We start from the raw sequence: 20,198 nt of genomic DNA on the forward strand, positions 1-20,198 counted from the left end.
GTGGAGAAAACGGTTCCAACGGATCCGTTTTTTTGACGGATCCGAACTTGGGGGTTGTCTGGGAAAAGTATCTACTTTTTGGAGCATGCGCAATTGAAAAAACGGATTGGGGCGACGGATCCGCCGAAATGACGGTCGTGACGGATCCGTAGCCCATAGGCGGCCATTCTATGGAATGATGGACGCGACGGATCCGCCGTGAACCGTCATTTCGGCGTTGACAAAAAACGTTTCAATGTCCGTCTATGTCTAGACAACGTCCGCCATCCGTCACAATCCGTCGCCAATGCAAGTCTATGGGAAAATAACGGATCCGCAAAAAAAAATGACGGATCTGTTATTTGAGGAAACTGGCGGTTTTAGACTGACGCCAAAAAACTGAAGTGTGAAAGAGGCCTTAACAGCATGCGCTCCAGCGATCCTGGCCAGCTTAAAAGCACTGTTCATAAGCTCAAAAGAAAAGAGCCTTGTAAGTACTGCGCATGTTCTGACTAGCATTAGTGGTCGGTCTCCAAGGCAACAAGCTGTAAACAAAATAAGTGTTAATATCTTAAATACGCATTAAATTTGTAGTAAGCAGTAAGTAGCAAAATTTACGAGCACTATCTGACAGTACCAATTTATGACCATTGGAATAACCCCTCTAATATATCCAGGAATATATCATTATAGCTTTGTTCATATAGGAATTGATTTTATTTCCTTTTTTTTGTCATATTGGATTTTCAGGTGTTTAATGAAGTAACGAGATTGCAGAGCCTCCTTTTGCACGCCTCGGAGACAGAACCCAGTGATGTACAGAGCTCTTTTCTTTCCGACAATCCGGATTCTTTTCCTCCATTGCTGGATCTTCTTTCCAGTCTGCAGCCTTCAGTACTTGCCCCCCAGGAAAACACTGACAAATTTACTCCATACGGTACTTCTATAGATGCTCCCGCTTTGGGCAGCGTCCGACCTTACAGCCAGAGTGCCTTACAGTATGATGACAAATTGGTCGATTTCTGCAGTATTTCTTCATGTGAAAGTCTAAGGACCAGTCGGAGGACTCCAAACTTACCCGAGGAGAGCGATGACAGTGTCTCGGTTTTGTCCTTAGCTGCTGCTTCACCAGACCTTGCATGTGGTCACATCCCGGACCAACAAGAGCTGCGCTCCTCACCTCACACCAAAGCCCTGCAGTGCCGGAGCACTGTGCTTGCAACCTCGGACCTTAACACTTCTGCTGGGCGAGGTAGTAGCATCCAAGGAAACAGCAGCTCGGCATCCGGGGACTCACAAGGTTTGCGCAATACAGGTAATCAATGTGTAAAAACCAACAAGACCTTTATCTCCCCTTTTTAATGACCGCAAGCAGAGATCTTGATAACTCAGCTCAAGTGTAGCACACTGAGAATAGAGGTTTTCTGATTTTAAGCAAATGAATAAAGTTGAGCAACAATATTTATTGGATCTTGGCCCAGCGGCCAAGTCAGTAGTCAATAGCTACTGTACCAGAGCCCCATGATCCTCCTCCTACCTGAGGCATCCCCAGCGCCTCTTCTGATTTAATGACCTTAATTGTTGGAACGTAACACATGCATGACACCGCTGCGGTCCTACTAATGAGAAGAGGCGTTAAGGATGCCGGTGGGCCTTGCAGCCACGAAGTTCCGGAGAATCATTTTGCTCAGCTGCAAAAATGATGTTTAAATGGTTTGTCAGAGAAATAATAAAGGAAGCTATATTTTCCTGATAAATTCAGCACCATGACTCCCATGCCCCCTAACCGGTCGCTATAGGGGGGTGTTGCTGGGGGGAATGACACAAATCCGATGAGGGCAGAGATTGGTTACCAGAATCTCGTGGGTAGATGGCACGTGATCTCTGCAGGGAAAGTGGAAACCGGTGGGCGCACCATGAAGGTAATGCCGGATAGTATAGGTTTTGTCTTTTGCAAAGGCGCCTATACTCTCCTGATAAATCCAGCTCGGCCGCTGTGGTGCTCCCTCTCTCCCTTTTGCTTTCTGTCTGGTTTCCCGCAGCTTCACATGCCGTCTACCCATGACACTCTGGCAACCAATCGCCTCCGCATCACCCCTGCAGAGACCAGTGGGGCACATTGGAGTCATGGCGCTGATATTATCAGGTTCAGATTCTTCTGTTATTTTATCCTATTTTCTTACTTTCTGCACACATTTTTTTTTCAATTAAGTGCCACAGAGCCGTTAGATAATGCACAGTGTGTCGAATACCTTTTCTGGTGCTTATTTTTTTTTCTATTTCCATGTGATTGGGGGAGCTGTTGTTCTGCGCTTGCATCACTTCATTTCCTCTTTGTCTACTTTCGATAGTTATCTCGTGATTACTAGAAGAGTTTATTATTAGTGATGAGTGAATCCGCTCGGTTAAGATGTTATGTGAGCAAGCTAAAGTGCTAACAGAGTGTCTTCGGCGTGCTCGAAAAATATGTTCGAGTCCCCGCAGCTCCATATCTCTCGGCTGTTTGACAGCCGTAACAGATGCAAGGATTACCTAACAAACAAACAATCCCTGGATGTGTTGCAGCTGTCAAACAGCCGAGAGACATGGAGCCGCAGGGACTCGAAGATATTTTTCGAACACGCCAAAGACATTAGCACACATGCATGCTCGGATAACATCTTTATCTGAGCACGTTCGCTCAATGCTATTTATTATACATTTTGTATTGTTGGAGAAAACAGAATTTTCTCATCTGGCGCGAGAGCTCGGCGTCGATATGAGCTGTCAAGATCGGCCTCCTCTATAGAAATGCTGTTGACTTCTGTGTAGAGTCGCGCTCAGACCCAGTACTTCTGTGTAGCTGAAAAGCCTGGTTTTTCTTCCAGCTATCTCCATGCCACATCACCAGATCATCGTGAATCCTGCCAAACAGAGATTTGTGGAGCAGCTGGCGCTGTATGACCAGGGGAAAATAAATAGCCTAGAACTGCTGTACTCTGGAACAAGTCCAGGTAACCCGCACCACAGTTTCTTCTGACCCTTCCAGAGAGAAGACTCCACATGCTGAAGCTGCTCTGTCCCTGCTCTGCTTTACTCTGCATATTCTATCCAGCACTCTCCAAACTTTTCTGTCTCACAAAGGAATATCTGTAACTTAACCCCTTGATATGTAGGTCTCTAATTGTAAAACGGAAACAATGACTAAATGTAGAAATATTTCACTCTCTTCTTTCGTGAAGCTTATGAGGGCTCACGCTTTCTAGGGGAAAGATCCAGAGGAATATGGCCAATTTATAAACCTTCGTTCATAGCTGATATATTTTGTGTACATATCCCATCAGATAATGTCTTGTGAGCCCCCAGGATTCGACTTTAGGGCTCACTTAGTAAGCCAACAGCAGTTGTTTAAAAGATCGGCTCCATGCAAGGTGATCATCTAAAGGGAATGTGCAATCAGAAAATGACGTATTGGTTAAATTAAGTGTTTGGGGTTTTTTTTGCCTCTTTAACCCGTTAGTGAGAGCCATTTTTGTACATAACCCCTGTCTGATATTGGACGTAATATTCTGTCCATGTGCCCTGGGCTTATTTGACCATGGATGGAATATTACGTCATCACGATCACCCGCGCTCACGGGAGGTGCGCAGGCGATCGCCACCGGGTGTCAGCTGATTCTGACAGATGACACCCGCTGCAAGGAGTGGTCAAGGACTGCTCCCGGCACTTTAACCCCCGAAATACTGCGATGGAACATGACGACATTCAGGTCACCAGAACTAGGAAACTTGCTGATCATTCGCAGTGCATGATCAGCAAGTCTCTGTCAGTGCAGCTGACAAGTTTCTATAGCATGCAGATCCTGCTTCATCTCCATGCTATAGAAGCGATCAGCCTGCCAAAAATCATTGTCCCATAGTGGAACGAACAACAACGAAGAAAAACACCCGAAATAAGTCCAGTGATAAAATCAAAATTTTTTATTTTAATAAATACCAAAATGATAAAATAAAATAAGGGGGGAATTGGTGGGAACAATACAAGAACTTAGAGGAGCACCCCAAAGGGACTGACAAACTGCAGAATATTGAGTAGCATCAAATAAATACATAGATACATAAAGTAGGGAACGGCAGAGAACAACATATGCAACAATTAATAAACAAAAAGTTAATAAATATGCTGCCATTCCAAAAAGGTGCAAGAAGTGCATGCAAAAAGTGGCATAGATAAGGTACACAACAATAATACCATTAAAGTGCACATGCAAAGTGTAAAGAGGGATGGAGAAAGACCAGCACAATTGCTGGATAATACAATACCAAGTGATAGTATCTATATAAATATATACTGCCCAAATACAGTCTCCAATAAGACCCTCCAAAATAATTACCTTAAAGTATACTGCAGAGTCCCCAGGATGCGCCCGACCCCGATGCGCGTTTCGACGTCTGCCTTCGACTAAAGGTACCTTCACACTAAGCGACTTTACAACGATAACGATAGCGATCCGTGACGTTGCAGCGTCCTGGATAGCGATATCGTTGTTTGACACGCAGCAGCGATCTGGATCCTGCTGTGATATCGCTGGTCGTTGCTGAAAGTTCAGAACTTTATTTGGTCGTCAGATCGGCGTGTATCGTTGTGTTTGACAGCAAAAGCAACGATGCCAGCGATGTTTTACAGTGGTAACCAGGGTAAATATCGGGTTACTAAGCGCAGGGCCGCGCTTAGTAACCCGATATTTACCCTGGTTACCATTGTAAAAGTAAAAAAAAACACTACATACTCACCCTCTGATGTCTGTCACGTCCCCCGGCGTCCGCGCTGCTGCTCAGAGCTTCCTGCACTGTGTGTCAGTGCCGGCCGGAAAGCAAACCACAGCGGTGACGTCACCGCTCTGCTGTTAGGGCCGGCGCTCACACAGTGCAGGGAAGCGGACGCCGGGGGACGCGAATGTAAGTATGTAGTGTTTGTTTTTTTACATTTAACACTGGTAACCAGGGTAAACATCGGGTTACTAAGCGCGGCCCTGCGCTTAGCAACCCGATGTTTACCCTGGTTACCCGGGGACTTCGGCATCGTTGGTCGCTGGAGAGCTGTCTGTGTGACAGCTCTCCAGCGACCAAACAGCGACGCTGCAGCGATCGTCATCATTGTCGATATCGCTGCAGCGTCGCTTAGTGTGAAGGTACCTTTAGTGGAACTAAGTAAAAAAGTTAGGAAAAAAAAAAGTTTTTAAATAATTGTAAAAAATAAATATATCAATATAAATTCTATCTCTAGATAAATATTTGAATGAAAAAAATATATATATAAAAGTACACATATTTGGTATCTCCGCATCCGCAAGGCCCCTTCCTATAAAACTGTCATCTTGTCCTGCAAAAAAACAAGTCGCCATACAGCTCCATCGCCATACAGCTCTCAGAATAAAGCGATGCAAAAATAATTTTTTCTATAAAAGTTTTTATTGTATAAATGCGCCAAAACACAAAAATTATATAAATGAGGCATCGCTGTAATTGTACTGACCCAAAGAATAAAACTGCCTTATCAATTTTACCACATGCGGAACGGTATAACCCCCTCTCCCCCCCCCCCCCCCCACAACAAAAGAAATTCATGAATTGCTGTTTTTTGTTCATTCTGCCTCCCAAAAATCAGAATAGAAAGCGATCAAAAAATGTCATGTGCCCGAAAACAATACCAATAAAAACGTGAACTTGTCCCGCAAAAAAACAAGACCTCACATGACTCTGTGCACTGAAATATGGAAAAATTATAGCTCTCAAAGTGTGGTGTTGCAAAAACTATTATTTGCAATAAAAACCGTCTTTTAGTGTGTGACAGCAGCCAAACATAAAAACCCGCTATAACGCCTATTTCACACGTCCTGATATTTCTGGTACCGGAAAGGTCAGTGTCTGTGTGTAATACTTGCGGCACACGTGTGGCATGCGTTTGCTGCATCAGTACCACACGGACAGGGGCCAAGGAAAAAGCGTTACAGTAAGCGCTGTTCCCCGGCACTGGATGCTGAACATTGCTCTCATCATTCTCCCCTGCTCTGCCGTGGAGAATGATGAGTTATATTTAAGTGATAAAAGCGACAGCAGGTGGCGGCTAATGGGACTATTAATCCCATCAGCCTACACCTGCTGCGGCTAATAACAGTCATAGGAGGAGTGGCTGATGGGGGTATTCATCAGCTGCCGCCTGCACAATAAATTAAAAAAACGGCATGGGTTTCCCTGTATTTTCTATAACCAGCCAGGCAAAACTCTCAGCTGTCAGCAAGGTTGGTTATCAAGAATAGCGGGGTCCCCACGCTGTTTTTTTTGTTTGTTTTTTTTAAATGTCTATAAGACACCTATCCATTACTAATCCTCCATATACAGACAAAAAAACAAAGGCAGCACACCAGTTCAGGGTGAAAAAACATGGCTATTTAATTGCCCCAAATGGCAACGTTTCGGCTCAGGATTGTGAGCCTTTCTCCAGCAACAAACAAGTGGCAGTATTCACCTTTTTATAGGTGTATACATTTACATACTTGATATGTGAATTATAAAACAATTAGGGAACGTCTCATAAAACATATGATATTCAATTGATTGTGGTAATATTACTATAATTATTATTATTATTTACTTATTCCATGGTGCTATACATGAGAAGGGGTTACATCAAAATACAAATATCACTTACAGTAAACAAACTAACAATGACAGACTGATACAGAGAGAAGAGGACCCTGCCCTTGCGGGCTTACATTCTACAGGATTATGGGGAAGGAGACAGTAGGTCGAGGGTTGCAGTAGCTCCGATGGTGTTGAGGTGGCCTTGTGGTCATTACAGGTTGTAAGCTTCTTTGAAGAGATGGGTTTTCAGGTTCCGTTTGAAGGATCCAAATGCGGTGGATAACCGGACGTGTTTGGGCTCAGAATTCCAGAGGACGACGGATATTCTGGAGAAGGCTTGGAGGCGATTGGGTGAGGAGCCAATAAGTGTGGAGGAGAGAAAGAGGTATTGGGAGGACCGGAGATTACGTGAGGGAAGATATTGAGAGATTAGTTTGGAAATATACGGAGGAGAAAGGTTATGGATGGCTTTGTAGGTCAGTGTAGTTTAAACTGGATACGCTGGGAAATTGGGAGACAGTGAAGGGATTTGCAAAGAGGGGAAGCAGGATTGTAGCGAGGAGAAAGATTAATCAGTTGAGCAGCAGAGTTAAAGACGGACTGGAGAGGTGCAAGAGGGTTAGAAGGTAGGCCACAAAGGAGGATGTTGCAGTAGTCGAGGCGGGAGATGATTAGGGCATGCACAAGCATTTTGGTAGAGTGAGGGTTGAGGAAAGGATGGATACTGGAGATATTTTAGCTCTGGAGGCGACAGGAGGTGGCGAGAGCTTGGATGTGCAGTTTAAAGGACAGGGCAGAGTCAAAGGTTACTTCGAGTCAGCGGATTACCGGGACGGGGGAAAGTGTGAATTCATTTATTGTGATAGATAGATCAGCTAGGGAAGGTGTGTGAGATGGAGGAAAGATAATGAGTTCGGTTTTGCCCACATTGAGTTTAATGAAGCGAGAGGAGAAGGAGGATATGGCTGATAGACACTCTGGGATTCTGAAGAGCAGAGAGGTGTCATCTGGGCCAGAGAGGTAGATCTGAGTGTCATCGGAATATAGATGGTACTAGAAGCCATAGGACTTTGAGTTGTCCCAGGCCAAGGGTATAGATTGAGAAGAGAAGAGGTCCCAGGACAGAGCCTTGAGGGACACCAACAGATAGGGGGCGAGATGAAGAGGTAGTGTGGGAGTAGGAAATGCTAAATGTGCGGCTGGTAAGGTATGAGGAGATCCAGGATAGGGCGAGGTCTTTGACCCCAAAGGAAGAGAGGATCTGTAGTAGGAGGCAGTGGTCAACTGTGTCGAAGGCAGAGGACAGGTTTAGAAGGAGGAGCATAGAGAACTATCTGTTAGATATGGCTGTAAGTAAGTCGTAAGTTTGGTCGGGGCAGTCTCAGTGGAATGGTGGGGACGGAAGCCAGATTGTAGGTTGTCGAAGAGCGAGTTAGATGCAAGGTGAGAGGAAAGTTCAGCGTGGACGTGCTGCGCAAGTAGTTTGGAAGCAAATGGGAGCAAAGATATGGGGCGGTAGCTGGACATAGCGTTCGGGTCTAGGGAAGGCTTTTTGAGGATAGGTGTGATTGTGGCATGTTTGAAAGCCGAGAGGACGGTACCAGAAGTTAGTGATAGATTGTAGAGATGGGTTAGGGATGGGATTAGTGTACTGGTGAGGTTGGGGAGGAGGTGGGATGAGATGAGGTCAAGTGCACAAGTGGTGAGGTGTTATTTGGAGAGATGAGCAAGCTGTCCTTCAGTGATTTTGAAGAGGGAAGTTATGGGGTTAGGGCATTGGTCTGGCATACAAAGGGGTTGTGGTGGTCGGACAACAGACTTGCCTTGTTTGGTCTATCTTATTTTTGAAGTGCGTGGCAAAGTCATCAGCAGAGATTAAGGAAGTTGGAGGGGGCAGTGGTGGGCGGAAGAGGGAGTTAAAGGTGTTGAACAACTGTTTGGGGTTGTGGGATAAAGAAGATATGAGGGATGTGAAATAGGCCTGTTTAGCAGAGGTGAGAGCTGATATTATATAGCATATATAATATACAATGTGCATATAAAGTGCAAATAGTGCATTCAATACTGCTTACAGTGTTCATACAATAGTAGGAACATTTGGTTGCATATATACAACTGTGCATTCTATTAATCCTAATGACTCACCCCATCTCAATAGCTACTAACATGCTGAACTCATTATCCAACACCTACTGTGCATGGCATCCCTTCCAAAGGCAGAAAAAACTGCACTGACACATTGTGCCGGATCTGCTGCTCAAAACAAGCAAAATATCCAGAATCTCGTGTATCAAAGTACATTCAAAGTCATACATTTGCATAATTTGTCCTCTCTAAAGCAGTTAGTACAAACATTATACAAGATATAAATAAAAAATAAGCGGTCAATCGACTCTATCTCCAATTTAAACATAAATAGAGAATAAATCCATAAACGTTGGGAAGGAGGACTCAGGGGCAGTAGGTGTCTGTGAATAAACTTTCCCATATATTATTATTCTTATAATTTAACTTTTGCAGCAATTCAATCAAAAAAACGGATGGGTTGAGTCAGGATTTCAACCTTTAGGCCATGTGCACACGTTCAGGATTTTTCGCGTTTTTTTTTGCGTTTTTTCGCTATAAAAACGTGATAAAAACGCGAAAAAAACGCTAACATATTGCTAAAGAAGAGAGCCAGCGCACTACTAGTAATATACAAATAATGTAAGGGGTGCAAAAGAGATGGTAAAAAATAGTAACAGCAGACGAAAGAGAACAGCACCACTCTATATAATTGCACACCACTAATAATTGATAAAAATAGGAAAACTTTATTGATACACCAATTTAAAAACAATTAAAATGGCAAAATGCCATACACTCCACACTGGCCCGCCAAACAAGATGATATGTGTTCTCAACACAATAATAGACAGGTACACTTGGCAAACAATACAAATAACCAAATGATCACTATCACGCAGTATAATGTCGTATGACCATAGTATGGTGAAAACACTGGCGCAAAGAATAAACAGCCTCTTGAAAACACAAAAATTATATGTATATAATATACAATAAACAATGGCACCTAGTAGCAAAACAGTGATGCCCCTAGTCTAAGAACAAGGTACAAAAAATGCTGGACCACACAACTGGTGGCCACCATGTGGCAGCGATGTGAAAAAAATGGACTAGTGGTGATAGGAACAGACCACTAAGTACTCCTAAGGATGGTATAGTTACCACAAAAACAGGGGAGCGCAGATCATAGGTCCAGCCAGGTAGAGATGCTAAGGGCATGTACCCATAGGTGCCATGACATCCATATGCAGAGGACTTAGCGCCGGAGGCAGAGCACAGCGTGGGGAGTGGACCCAACGCGTGTCGCCGTCACTGAGGACGGCTTCGTCAGGGGAAGGTGCAGCCAGGCAGTAGCATAAAGTTTAAATACCTGATCGCGCGGTCAGGTGGGGGTCGGGACGCGCCTGGGAGCCGGAACCGGAAGTGACGCGTAAGGGCGGAAACACCCGTGCTGGCAGACGTCTCTGCCAGCACTCCACAATGCGCATGCGCCGGAGAGGTCCGGCGTTGCGCATTGCGTGGAGGACATGTAGTGCCACGGAGATATATAAAAGGATGGAAAAAGTTTAGGGGCACAGCAACAGGCATTGCATGAAATAAAGGATGCAGGCATGTCAGAGGGTGAAATGTATAAAGGGGGGTGATGCCCATGTGTGTAACCAACTAATTAAATAAAATATAGACAACAAAGATAAATGAAAATAAGAAAGGACACACATAAAGAATAAGACAATTAAGTCAGACAAAACATGTAAGGGACCACATATAAGGAAACTTCACTGGGTATAAACACATACACAAATGGAGAAGGGAGGGGGATTAGTTGTTTGAGATATAGCCAAAATAGTTACTGATATAACCCCCTAAAAAGCGGGCTATCAGTGAAGAATAGATCTGTGCCCAGAGTACTGAAAGCACATAAACCTGACAACCATCAAGGAGCCCCTTGATGAAGCCTATGGATGGAAAGATAATGATACAGCTGTGACAAGCAACAAACCTCTCACAGGGGTACCGGGGTCAGCCAGCCAATCTACCAAGCAATCGGTGTAAATGTGAGAACCCTAAATATATCAATTTGAAGTACCTCATTGGAGTTTACAAAACAAATAAGAATAATCAGTTGCAGGATATGAGAACCTTCATCAAAAGTATATAAGACTTGATACAACCAAAAAAGGTTATTATAATATTTAATCAACTATTAGTCAATGTCTTTCTGATTCCGCCGAAATTGCTCAATCCATGATATAGGTATGACGTATGTAATCAGCAACACGCATCCAATGGGACGAAGAACCAGGATGCACATATCCATCCATGGATAGAACGAGGATAAGAGCAGGGCCCAATAACATCTGATGAATCCATCTGAAACAGAAGATCACTTGTTTAGAGTCAGCCCAGAAAGCCGGTGAAAAGAAGGTCCTTATTAATACCCAGGGGGACCGTGGACCGCAGTGAGAAAATCCAACGTGCCTCCACTTGTAGAAGCTTGTTCTCCAATGAACCCCCTCTGCCCGAGCCATGCACCCGCTCTAAGCCAACGACTCTGGTACCTGAATATTTTTACCCCCATGGCACAACAAGAAATGCGCTGCCACCGTAGTGAGTAGTTTGCCCTTACAAGAATCAGCCGCTGCGGTGCTAATTGTAGAAAAATGTTTTTGTATACGTCTACGTAACTCTTGGGACGTTTGTCCCACGTAGACCCGTGGGCAGGGGCAGATAAGGGCATAGATAACGTTCATTGTCTTACAATTGACATAAGTCCTAAGTAGATGTTTACTTTGATCAATGGGGTTATGGAATTGGTCCCTCACAGGAACCATATATTGGCAGACATTACAGTCACCGCAAGGAAAAGATCCTTTTAATGAGATGCCCCTATTTAGTTTCACAGTTGGCCTTGTGTAGTGACTTCTTGTAAGGATGTCACGTAGGTTAGGAGCCCTCCTCGCAGTTAGCATAGGGCGCTCACTGACCACCTGCACTGTTGTAAGATCGGTCGTGAGAATGTCCCAATGTGCCTGTAGTATCCCCCTTACCTTCGGCCAATACGTAGTAAACTCAGTGATGAAACGGACAGATTTGTCCGGTGGCCTCTTTCTTGAGTCCAGAAGGGAAACTTGGGACTGCGTCTTAGCTCTTTGGTACGCTTGAGAGATGTATTTATTGGGATACGTCCTTTTCTTAAACCTCCTGGTCAGGTCTTGTGCTTCCCTGTAAAAGTCCTCATCACGTGTGCAATTCCTCCTTGTCCTGAGGAATTGTCCCACTGGAATACCTCTTTTCAAGTGGGCTGGATGAAAACTCCGGAACTCCAAGAGATTGTTGGTAGCTGTCGGTTTCCGGTACAGACAAGTCGACAAGGTTCCATCCTGGCACATCACATTAAGATCTAAAAAGCTCACTGAGGAGGAAGAACACGAGGAAGTCAGAAAGATATTAAATGGATTGTCATTAAGAGAGTTAATGAAACTCTCCATCTCATCCAAGGAGCCCGTCCAAATGAAGAACACGTCGTCGATGTATCTAAGCCAACATCGTACCTTGGAATGGAACCATGCGGACTTGTAGACGACATTAGACTCCCACCACCCTAAGAATAAGTTTGCCAGGGCTGGGGCACAGCGTGCCCCCATCGCGACGCCGGAGACTTGCAAATAGAAATTCCTGTCAAAAAGAAAAAAGTTGTGTCTAAGGATAAAGTCAAGAAGATCAATGATAAAAGAGTCATGCAACCTGTTGGAAAAAAAAGGACTGCTTGCAGGTCATGATCATGGTCGATGTTTGAATAAAGGGACTCGACATCGCAAGTCACCATGATCTCACCTTGAGCCAGGGTTAAATCTTGTAAGGATGAAATAAAATGGGAAGAGTCTCTGACGAATGATGGAAGTTCCAATACAAGTGGCTGTAAAAAAAAGTCAACGTAAGTACAGGCTTTTTCACAAAGGCTCCCAATGCTGGAGACAATGGGACGTCCAGGTGGGCACTGTATGTTCTTGTGCACTTTAGGTAACATGTAGAACGTAGATGTTATAGGATGTTTCACCCAGATAAAGTCCCGTTCCCCTGTGTTGATAATACCTAGCTCCAGAGCCTTATCAATGAGTGTTCTAAACTTGGCTGAAAAAACACCTGTGGGGTACCTGTCTATTATTGTGTTGAGAACACATATCATCTTGTTTGGCGGGCCAGTGTGGAGTGTATGGCATTTTGCCATTTTAATTGTTTTTAAATTGGTGTATCAATAAAGTTTTCCTATTTTTATCAATTATTAGTGGTGTGCAATTATATAGAGTGGTGCTGTTCTCTTTCGTCTGCTGTTACTATTTTTTACCATCTCTTTTGCACCCCTTACATTATTTGTATATTACTAGTAGTGCGCTGGCTCTCTTCTTTAGCAATTGCTTACCAGGCCTCATTGTTTGTGGCGTTCTGGCTAGCTGCACACAGCTTATTAGGGCGGTGTTTGAATATATTTGATTTATAGTAGCTACATTTGTTTATCAGGTTCAGGTGGCTGGTTTGGGTTCGTCTGGGTCCATGGACTGGGAGGCGCGTGAGGCAGCATGGAGGGCTACTTCCTCTAGTGCATTTTTGGATGCTAATCAGGTCTCAGGGGACATAGACTTTTCTAATCTCACCACGGAGTTGATTGCTTCACAGAAACATGGTATTAGGTTGCTTTGGAACATCAAGTGTTTAGAGGAGTATTTAAAACTTAACATAGTCCCCAGGGGACTGAGAGTGTCCATTTTTCCCGCATGGGAACCCTCTCCCACTTTTCGTACTATGTGGGAACAGGGTTTAATACATTGTTCAAATATCTTGATCAATTTGTTGATTACTCACGATAGGGATCTTTTGACTACTGTCAAAAATGATATAAAGAAATTGGAGGCTAAACTCAGCAGCTTTGATGAGGCATCTCAGGTCCAGCCTTTTAGAGTCAGATTGAAGGATATATTGGACAAATATGACAAAGAAATATTATCAAAAAAAGTTCCAAGTTCTTGAGAGATAAGACTGATTTTGATGAAAAGAACGCTTTCTCTTGGACACATCAAGGTAATAGACGTCGAGGTACTTACCGTAAACAGAGGGGCTACAACACAGAAAAGTATTCTCCATCTACCGATGGACATACTTCAAGTGATTTTTTTGTCCTCGGCCGAAAGCGAAGTCGACCCAGGACCAGGCGAGGACGCAAGAAGCGATGCAATATGGACTACCAGGGAATTCAACTACAGACCACCGCGCCGCAACCCACGGAGACATCAGCGGAAATAACTCCCCCTGTCTCAGTTTCCATAGGCGAGTCTGACCAAGGAAATGCTTTACAGATCATTAATCTGTCCAACTACGTTCTGTCTGTACATGAGATCTCGGTCCTTTCTAAGGGCTTAACATTTTCACCTGTACCACAAGTGGACAAATTCACGCTAATTAAAGATCTTTTTCTATTTTGTAGAAAAATTGTTTTACAGGTTCTACACAATAAATCTCACATCACTCCGTTCTCTGATCAGACTGAACAGAGGGTCTTTCAGGACCTTATGGATCTGTTACGTGAGGGCGATGAGGACACGGGTAGGTCGAAATTCCCTTATAGAAACAAGTCCCGTATTTCTCCCCCTTTTTCTATCGTGCCAGCGGTAAGAATTTTCTTTGAAATGGTGAAGAAAGACATAATGGAATTGCCCAGCAGGATACCCTTTATGGATAATTTAAGCCTACATGAGAGGCGTGCACTATTCCATCTAAAGGCCCATAAGGATTTCATTATACGCGAAGCCGATAAAGGCGGTAACATTGTGCTCTGGCCTCATGATTTATACATCAAGGAAGCGCACAGGCAACTTGACAATCCAAGGTCATATCGCAAACTTCCATCTGACCCCACAGGTGTTTTTTCAGCCAAGTTTAGAACACTCATTGATAAGGCTCTGGAGCTAGGTATTATCAACACAGGGGAACGGGACTTTATCTGGGTGAAACATCCTATAACATCTACGTTCTACATGTTACCTAAAGTGCACAAGAACATACAGTGCCCACCTGGACGTCCCATTGTCTCCAGCATTGGGAGCCTTTGTGAAAAAGCCTGTACTTACGTTGACTTTTTTTTACAGCCACTTGTATTGGAACTTCCATCATTCGCCAGAGACTCTTCCCATTTTATTTCATCCTTACAAGATTTAACCCTGGCTCAAGGTGAGATCATGGTGACTTGCGATGTCGAGTCCCTTTATTCAAACATCGACCATGATCATGGCCTGCAAGCAGTCCTTTTTTTTCCAACAGGTTGCATGACTTTTATCATTGATCTTCTTGACTTTATCCTTAGACACAACTTTTTTCTTTTTGACAGGAATTTCTATTTGCAAGTCTCCGGCGTCGCGATGGGGGCACGCTGTGCCCCAGCCCTGGCAAACTTATTCTTAGGGTGGTGGGAGTCTAATGTCGTCTACAAGTCCGCATGGTTCCATTCCAAGGTACGATGTTGGCTTAGATACATCGACGACGTGTTCTTCATTTGGACGGGCTCCTTGGATGAGATGGAGAGTTTCATTAACTCTCTTAATGACAATCCATTTAATATCTTTCTGACTTCCTCGTGTTCTTCCTCCTCAGTGAGCTTTTTAGATCTTAATGTGATGTGCCAGGATGGAACCTTGTCGACTTGTCTGTACCGGAAACCGACAGCTACCAACAATCTCTTGGAGTTCCGGAGTTTTCATCCAGCCCACTTGAAAAGAGGTATTCCAGTGGGACAATTCCTCAGGACAAGGAGGAATTGCACACGTGATGAGGACTTTTACAGGGAAGCACAAGACCTGACCAGGAGGTTTAAGAAAAGGACGTATCCCAATAAATACATCTCTCAAGCGTACCAAAGAGCTAAGACGCAGTCCCAAGTTTCCCTTCTGGACTCAAGAAAGAGGCCACCGGACAAATCTGTCCGTTTCATCACTGAGTTTACTACGTATTGGCCGAAGGTAAGGGGGATACTACAGGCACATTGGGACATTCTCACGACCGATCTTACAACAGTGCAGGTGGTCAGTGAGCGCCCTATGCTAACTGCGAGGAGGGCTCCTAACCTACGTGACATCCTTACAAGAAGTCACTACACAAGGCCAACTGTGAAACTAAATAGGGGCATCTCATTAAAAGGATCTTTTCCTTGCGGTGACTGTAATGTCTGCCAATATATGGTTCCTGTGAGGGACCAATTCCATAACCCCATTGATCAAAGTAAACATCTACTTAGGACTTATGTCAATTGTAAGACAATGAACGTTATCTATGCCCTTATCTGCCCCTGCCCACGGGTCTACGTGGGACAAACGTCCCAAGAGTTACGTAGACGTATACAAAAACATTTTTCTACAATTAGCACCGCAGCGGCTGATTCTTGTAAGGGCAAACTACTCACTACGGTGGCAGCGCATTTCTTGTTGTGCCATGGGGGTAAAAATATTCAGGTACCAGAGTCGTTGGCTTAGAGCGGGTGCATGGCTCGGGCAGAGGGGGTTCATTGGAGAACAAGCTTCTACAAGTGGAGGCACGTGGGATTTTCTCACTGCGGTCCACGGTCCCCCTGGGTATTAATGAGGACCTTCTTTTCACCGGCTTTCTGGGCCGACTCTAAACAAGTGATCTTCTGTTTCAGATGGATTCATCAGATGTTATTGGGCCCTGCTCTTATCCTCGTTCTATCCATGGATGGATATGTGCATCCTGGTTCTTCGTCCCATTGGATGCGTGTTGCTGATTACATACGTCATACCTATATCATGGATTGAGCAATTTCGGCGGAATCAGAAAGACATTGACTAATAGTTGATTAAATATTATAATAACCTTTTTTGGTTGTATCAAGTCTTATATACTTTTGATGAAGGTTCTCATATCCTGCAACTGATTATTCTTATTTGTTTTGTAAACTCCAATGAGGTACTTCAAATTGATATATTTAGGGTTCTCACATTTACACCGATTGCTTGGTAGATTGGCTGGCTGACCCCGGTACCCCTGTGAGAGGTTTGTTGCTTGTCACAGCTGTATCATTATCTTTCCATCCATAGGCTTCATCAAGGGGCTCCTTGATGGTTGTCAGGTTTATGTGCTTTCAGTACTCTGGGCACAGATCTATTCTTCACTGATAGCCCGCTTTTTAGGGGGTTATATCAGTAACTATTTTGGCTATATCTCAAACAACTAATCCCCCTCCCTTCTCCATTTGTGTATGTGTTTATACCCAGTGAAGTTTCCTTATATGTGGTCCCTTACATGTTTTGTCTGACTTAATTGTCTTATTCTTTATGTGTGTCCTTTCTTATTTTCATTTATCTTTGTTGTCTATATTTTATTTAATTAGTTGGTTACACACATGGGCATCACCCCCCTTTATACATTTCACCCTCTGACATGCCTGCATCCTTTATTTCATGCAATGCCTGTTGCTGTGCCCCTAAACTTTTTCCATCCTTTTATATATCTCCGTGGCACTACATGTCCTCCACGCAATGCGCAACGCCGGACCTCTCCGGCGCATGCGCATTGTGGAGTGCTGGCAGAGACGTCTGCCAGCACGGGTGTTTCCGCCCTTACGCGTCACTTCCGGTTCCGGCTCCCAGGCGCGTCCCGACCCCCACCTGACCGCGCGATCAGGTATTTAAACTTTATGCTACTGCCTGGCTGCACCTTCCCATGACGAAGCCGTCCTCAGTGACGGCGACACGCGTTGGGTCCACTCCCCACGCTGTGCTCTGCCTCCGGCGCTAAGTCCTCTGCATATGGATGTCATGGCACCTATGGGTACATGCCCTTAGCATCTCTACCTGGCTGGACCTATGATCTGCGCTCCCCTGTTTTTGTGGTAACTATACCATCCTTAGGAGTACTTAGTGGTCTGTTCCTATCACCACTAGTCCATTTTTTTCACATCGCTGCCACATGGTGGCCACCAGTTGTGTGGTCCAGCATTTTTTGTACCTTGTTCTTAGACTAGGGGCATCACTGTTTTGCTACTAGGTGCCATTGTTTATTGTATATTATATACATATAATTTTTGTGTTTTCAAGAGGCTGTTTATTCTTTGCGCCAGTGTTTTCACCATACTATGGTCATACGACATTATACTGCGTGATAGTGATCATTTGGTTATTTGTATTGTTTGCCAAGTGTACCTGTCTATTATTGTGTTGAGAACACATATCATCTTGTTTGGCGGGCCAGTGTGGAGTGTATGGCATTTTGCCATTTTAATTGTTTTTAAATTGGTGTATCAATAAAGTTTTCCTATTTTTATCAATTATTAGTGGTGTGCAATTATATAGAGTGGTGCTGTTCTCTTTCGTCTGCAAAAACGCTAACATATGCCTCCTATTATTTACAGTGTATTCCGCATTTTTTGTGCAAATGTTGCGATTTTTTTCCGCAAAAAAATCGCATCGCGGGAAAAAAAGCAACATGTTCATTAAAATTGCGGGGATTCCGCACACCTAGGAGTCCATTGATCTGCTTACTTCCCGCACGGGGCTGTGCACACCATGCGGGAAGTAAGCAGATTATGTGCGGTTGGTACCCAGGGTGGAGGAGAGGAGACTCTCCTCCACGCACTGGGCACCATATAATTAGCCAAAAATAAAAGAATTAAAATAAAAAATAGTCCTATACTAACCTTCGATGTCCCCCGCAGTGTTCCCGCCTCACCGCTGCATGCTGCCGCTTCGGTTCTCATAGCTGGTGTGCGGTGAAGGACCTGTGATGACGTCACTGTCTTGTGATTGGTCGTGAGCGGTCATGTGACCGCTCACATGACCGCGACGTCATGGAAGGTCCTGCGCGCACACACCAGCTATAGGAAGAGGAACGGACGCCGCTGAGGAGATCGTCTGGGTGAGTATAACCATTTTTTTTTATTTTTTTTATTATTTTTAAACATTCTATCTTTTACTATTGATGCTGCATAGGCTGCATCTATAGTAAAAAGTTGGTCACACTTGTCAAACATGTTTGACAAGTGTGACCAACCTGTCAGTCAGTTTTCCAAGCGATGCTACAGATCGCTTGGAAAACTTTAGCATTCTGCAAGCTAATTACGCTTGCAGAATGCTAAAAAAAACGCAAAAAAAAACCCCAAAAAAAAATGCGGATTTCTTGCAGAAAATTTCCGGTTTTCTTCAGGAAATTTCTGCAAGAAATCCGGACGTGTGCACATACCCTTAGGGTATGTGCACACGTTCAGGATTTCTTGCAAAAATTTCCTGACAAAAACCGGACATTTCTGGGGCGTGGCTATGTAGCTGAAGAAGGAGGCATCTTAGGAGAGCTCCGTATATCCTGAGCTAATCCTGCCGTATAAACTGTGCGTGACCGAGCGGTACTCACCAAAACTGAAACCCCAGGCATCGGAGAGTCTTGTGAATCTCCTGGGAGATCGCTGTGGAGATCCGTGGAACCGGGAGCTGCGGGAGCCGAAGCAAACAGGAGACCCCCACGTGCAGCGGCGGCCATTTTCGGAGCGCGCGCCAGGAAACACAGGACGCAGCGCTGCTCTCTGCTGGAGCCGGGTCCCCTTTCACCTAGTAAGCGGCGGTGGCCGACCGCGCCGGTGAGAACACCGGGGTGCCTGCACGCAGGAGCGGGGAGGACACACAGGACGCGGCGCTGCTCTTTGCTGGAGCCGGGTCCCTTTCATCTTGGAGACGGCGGTGGAGGATAACTGACACAAGCGGCGGTACGTGCCTGGGGCAGCGGCCATCACCTCAGCGCACACCCTGACTGATAGGAAAGTTGCGCTTTTAATCTTATCAGCGGCGCTGGGCGAGTGAGCGTGTGCCTGAAGAAGTAGGGGTGGCGCAGTGTGTGCCCTGAGAAAGTGGGACCTGCGCCCCCCTGTCGGGTGGACACCTTCCCTGCTAACGCCATAACATTACAGGGATTAACCCCTTTTTTGCTGCTCCCCCTGTGGTAACAGTGAGACTGTACGGCTTGTGTGTTACAGCGGCTATCTCTATATCTCTGATACCTTTAGCCACCTGCCCAGTGGACTCTTGTCTTATAAATTTGTGCTTAATAATACAGGACTTGAAATCGGAGTACAACTTATCCATAATTACCTCTGAAATCACTTTGTGAGATCCCCTTGTGTGTGCCCACCATGCAGCACTCTAGAGGAGCGGCGGCTGCTGAAAACCTTAAAAAATACGCCAAGGACGATTCTCATGATAATGTGTGCAATCTTAGAAATAATCCTACACCATCTCAGCGCAAAGGTCGCCCCTCTGATGGTACCGAGGAGGGAGAAGAAGATGAACTAACTCTTAGCCTGCATCAACTGCTCTGATGCCTGTTTATCTCCCTCACTAGATCATCTCTTACGGAGAAAATAGAAGATGTGCATACTGAGGTGGGCCGCCTGCGACATGACATGCAAGCTATGAGAGGACGTATTTCGGAGGTTGAAACGAGGGTGTCTCATATAGAAGACACTATCACTCCTAAGGAGG

At 44.8% G+C, this 20,198-nt stretch overlaps 1 protein-coding gene across 2 annotated transcripts in view; it reads left to right on the forward strand.

Moving 5' to 3' along the window:
• Positions 1-20,198, forward strand: part of IRAK1 (interleukin 1 receptor associated kinase 1) — a 94,948-nt gene that overhangs the window by 63,353 nt on the left and 11,397 nt on the right. For both annotated transcript variants that reach the window (XM_077283677.1, XM_077283678.1), the window contains exons 11-12: positions 730-1,294; positions 2,847-2,972. In XM_077283677.1, coding sequence (XP_077139792.1) covers positions 730-1,294; positions 2,847-2,972 — 691 coding nt within the window. The remainder of the gene's footprint in view (positions 1-729; positions 1,295-2,846; positions 2,973-20,198) is intronic.

This window comes from Ranitomeya variabilis, chromosome 2 (genome assembly GCF_051348905.1).
Source record: "Ranitomeya variabilis isolate aRanVar5 chromosome 2, aRanVar5.hap1, whole genome shotgun sequence".
In the NCBI taxonomy this organism is placed as follows: domain Eukaryota; kingdom Metazoa; phylum Chordata; class Amphibia; order Anura; family Dendrobatidae; genus Ranitomeya; species Ranitomeya variabilis.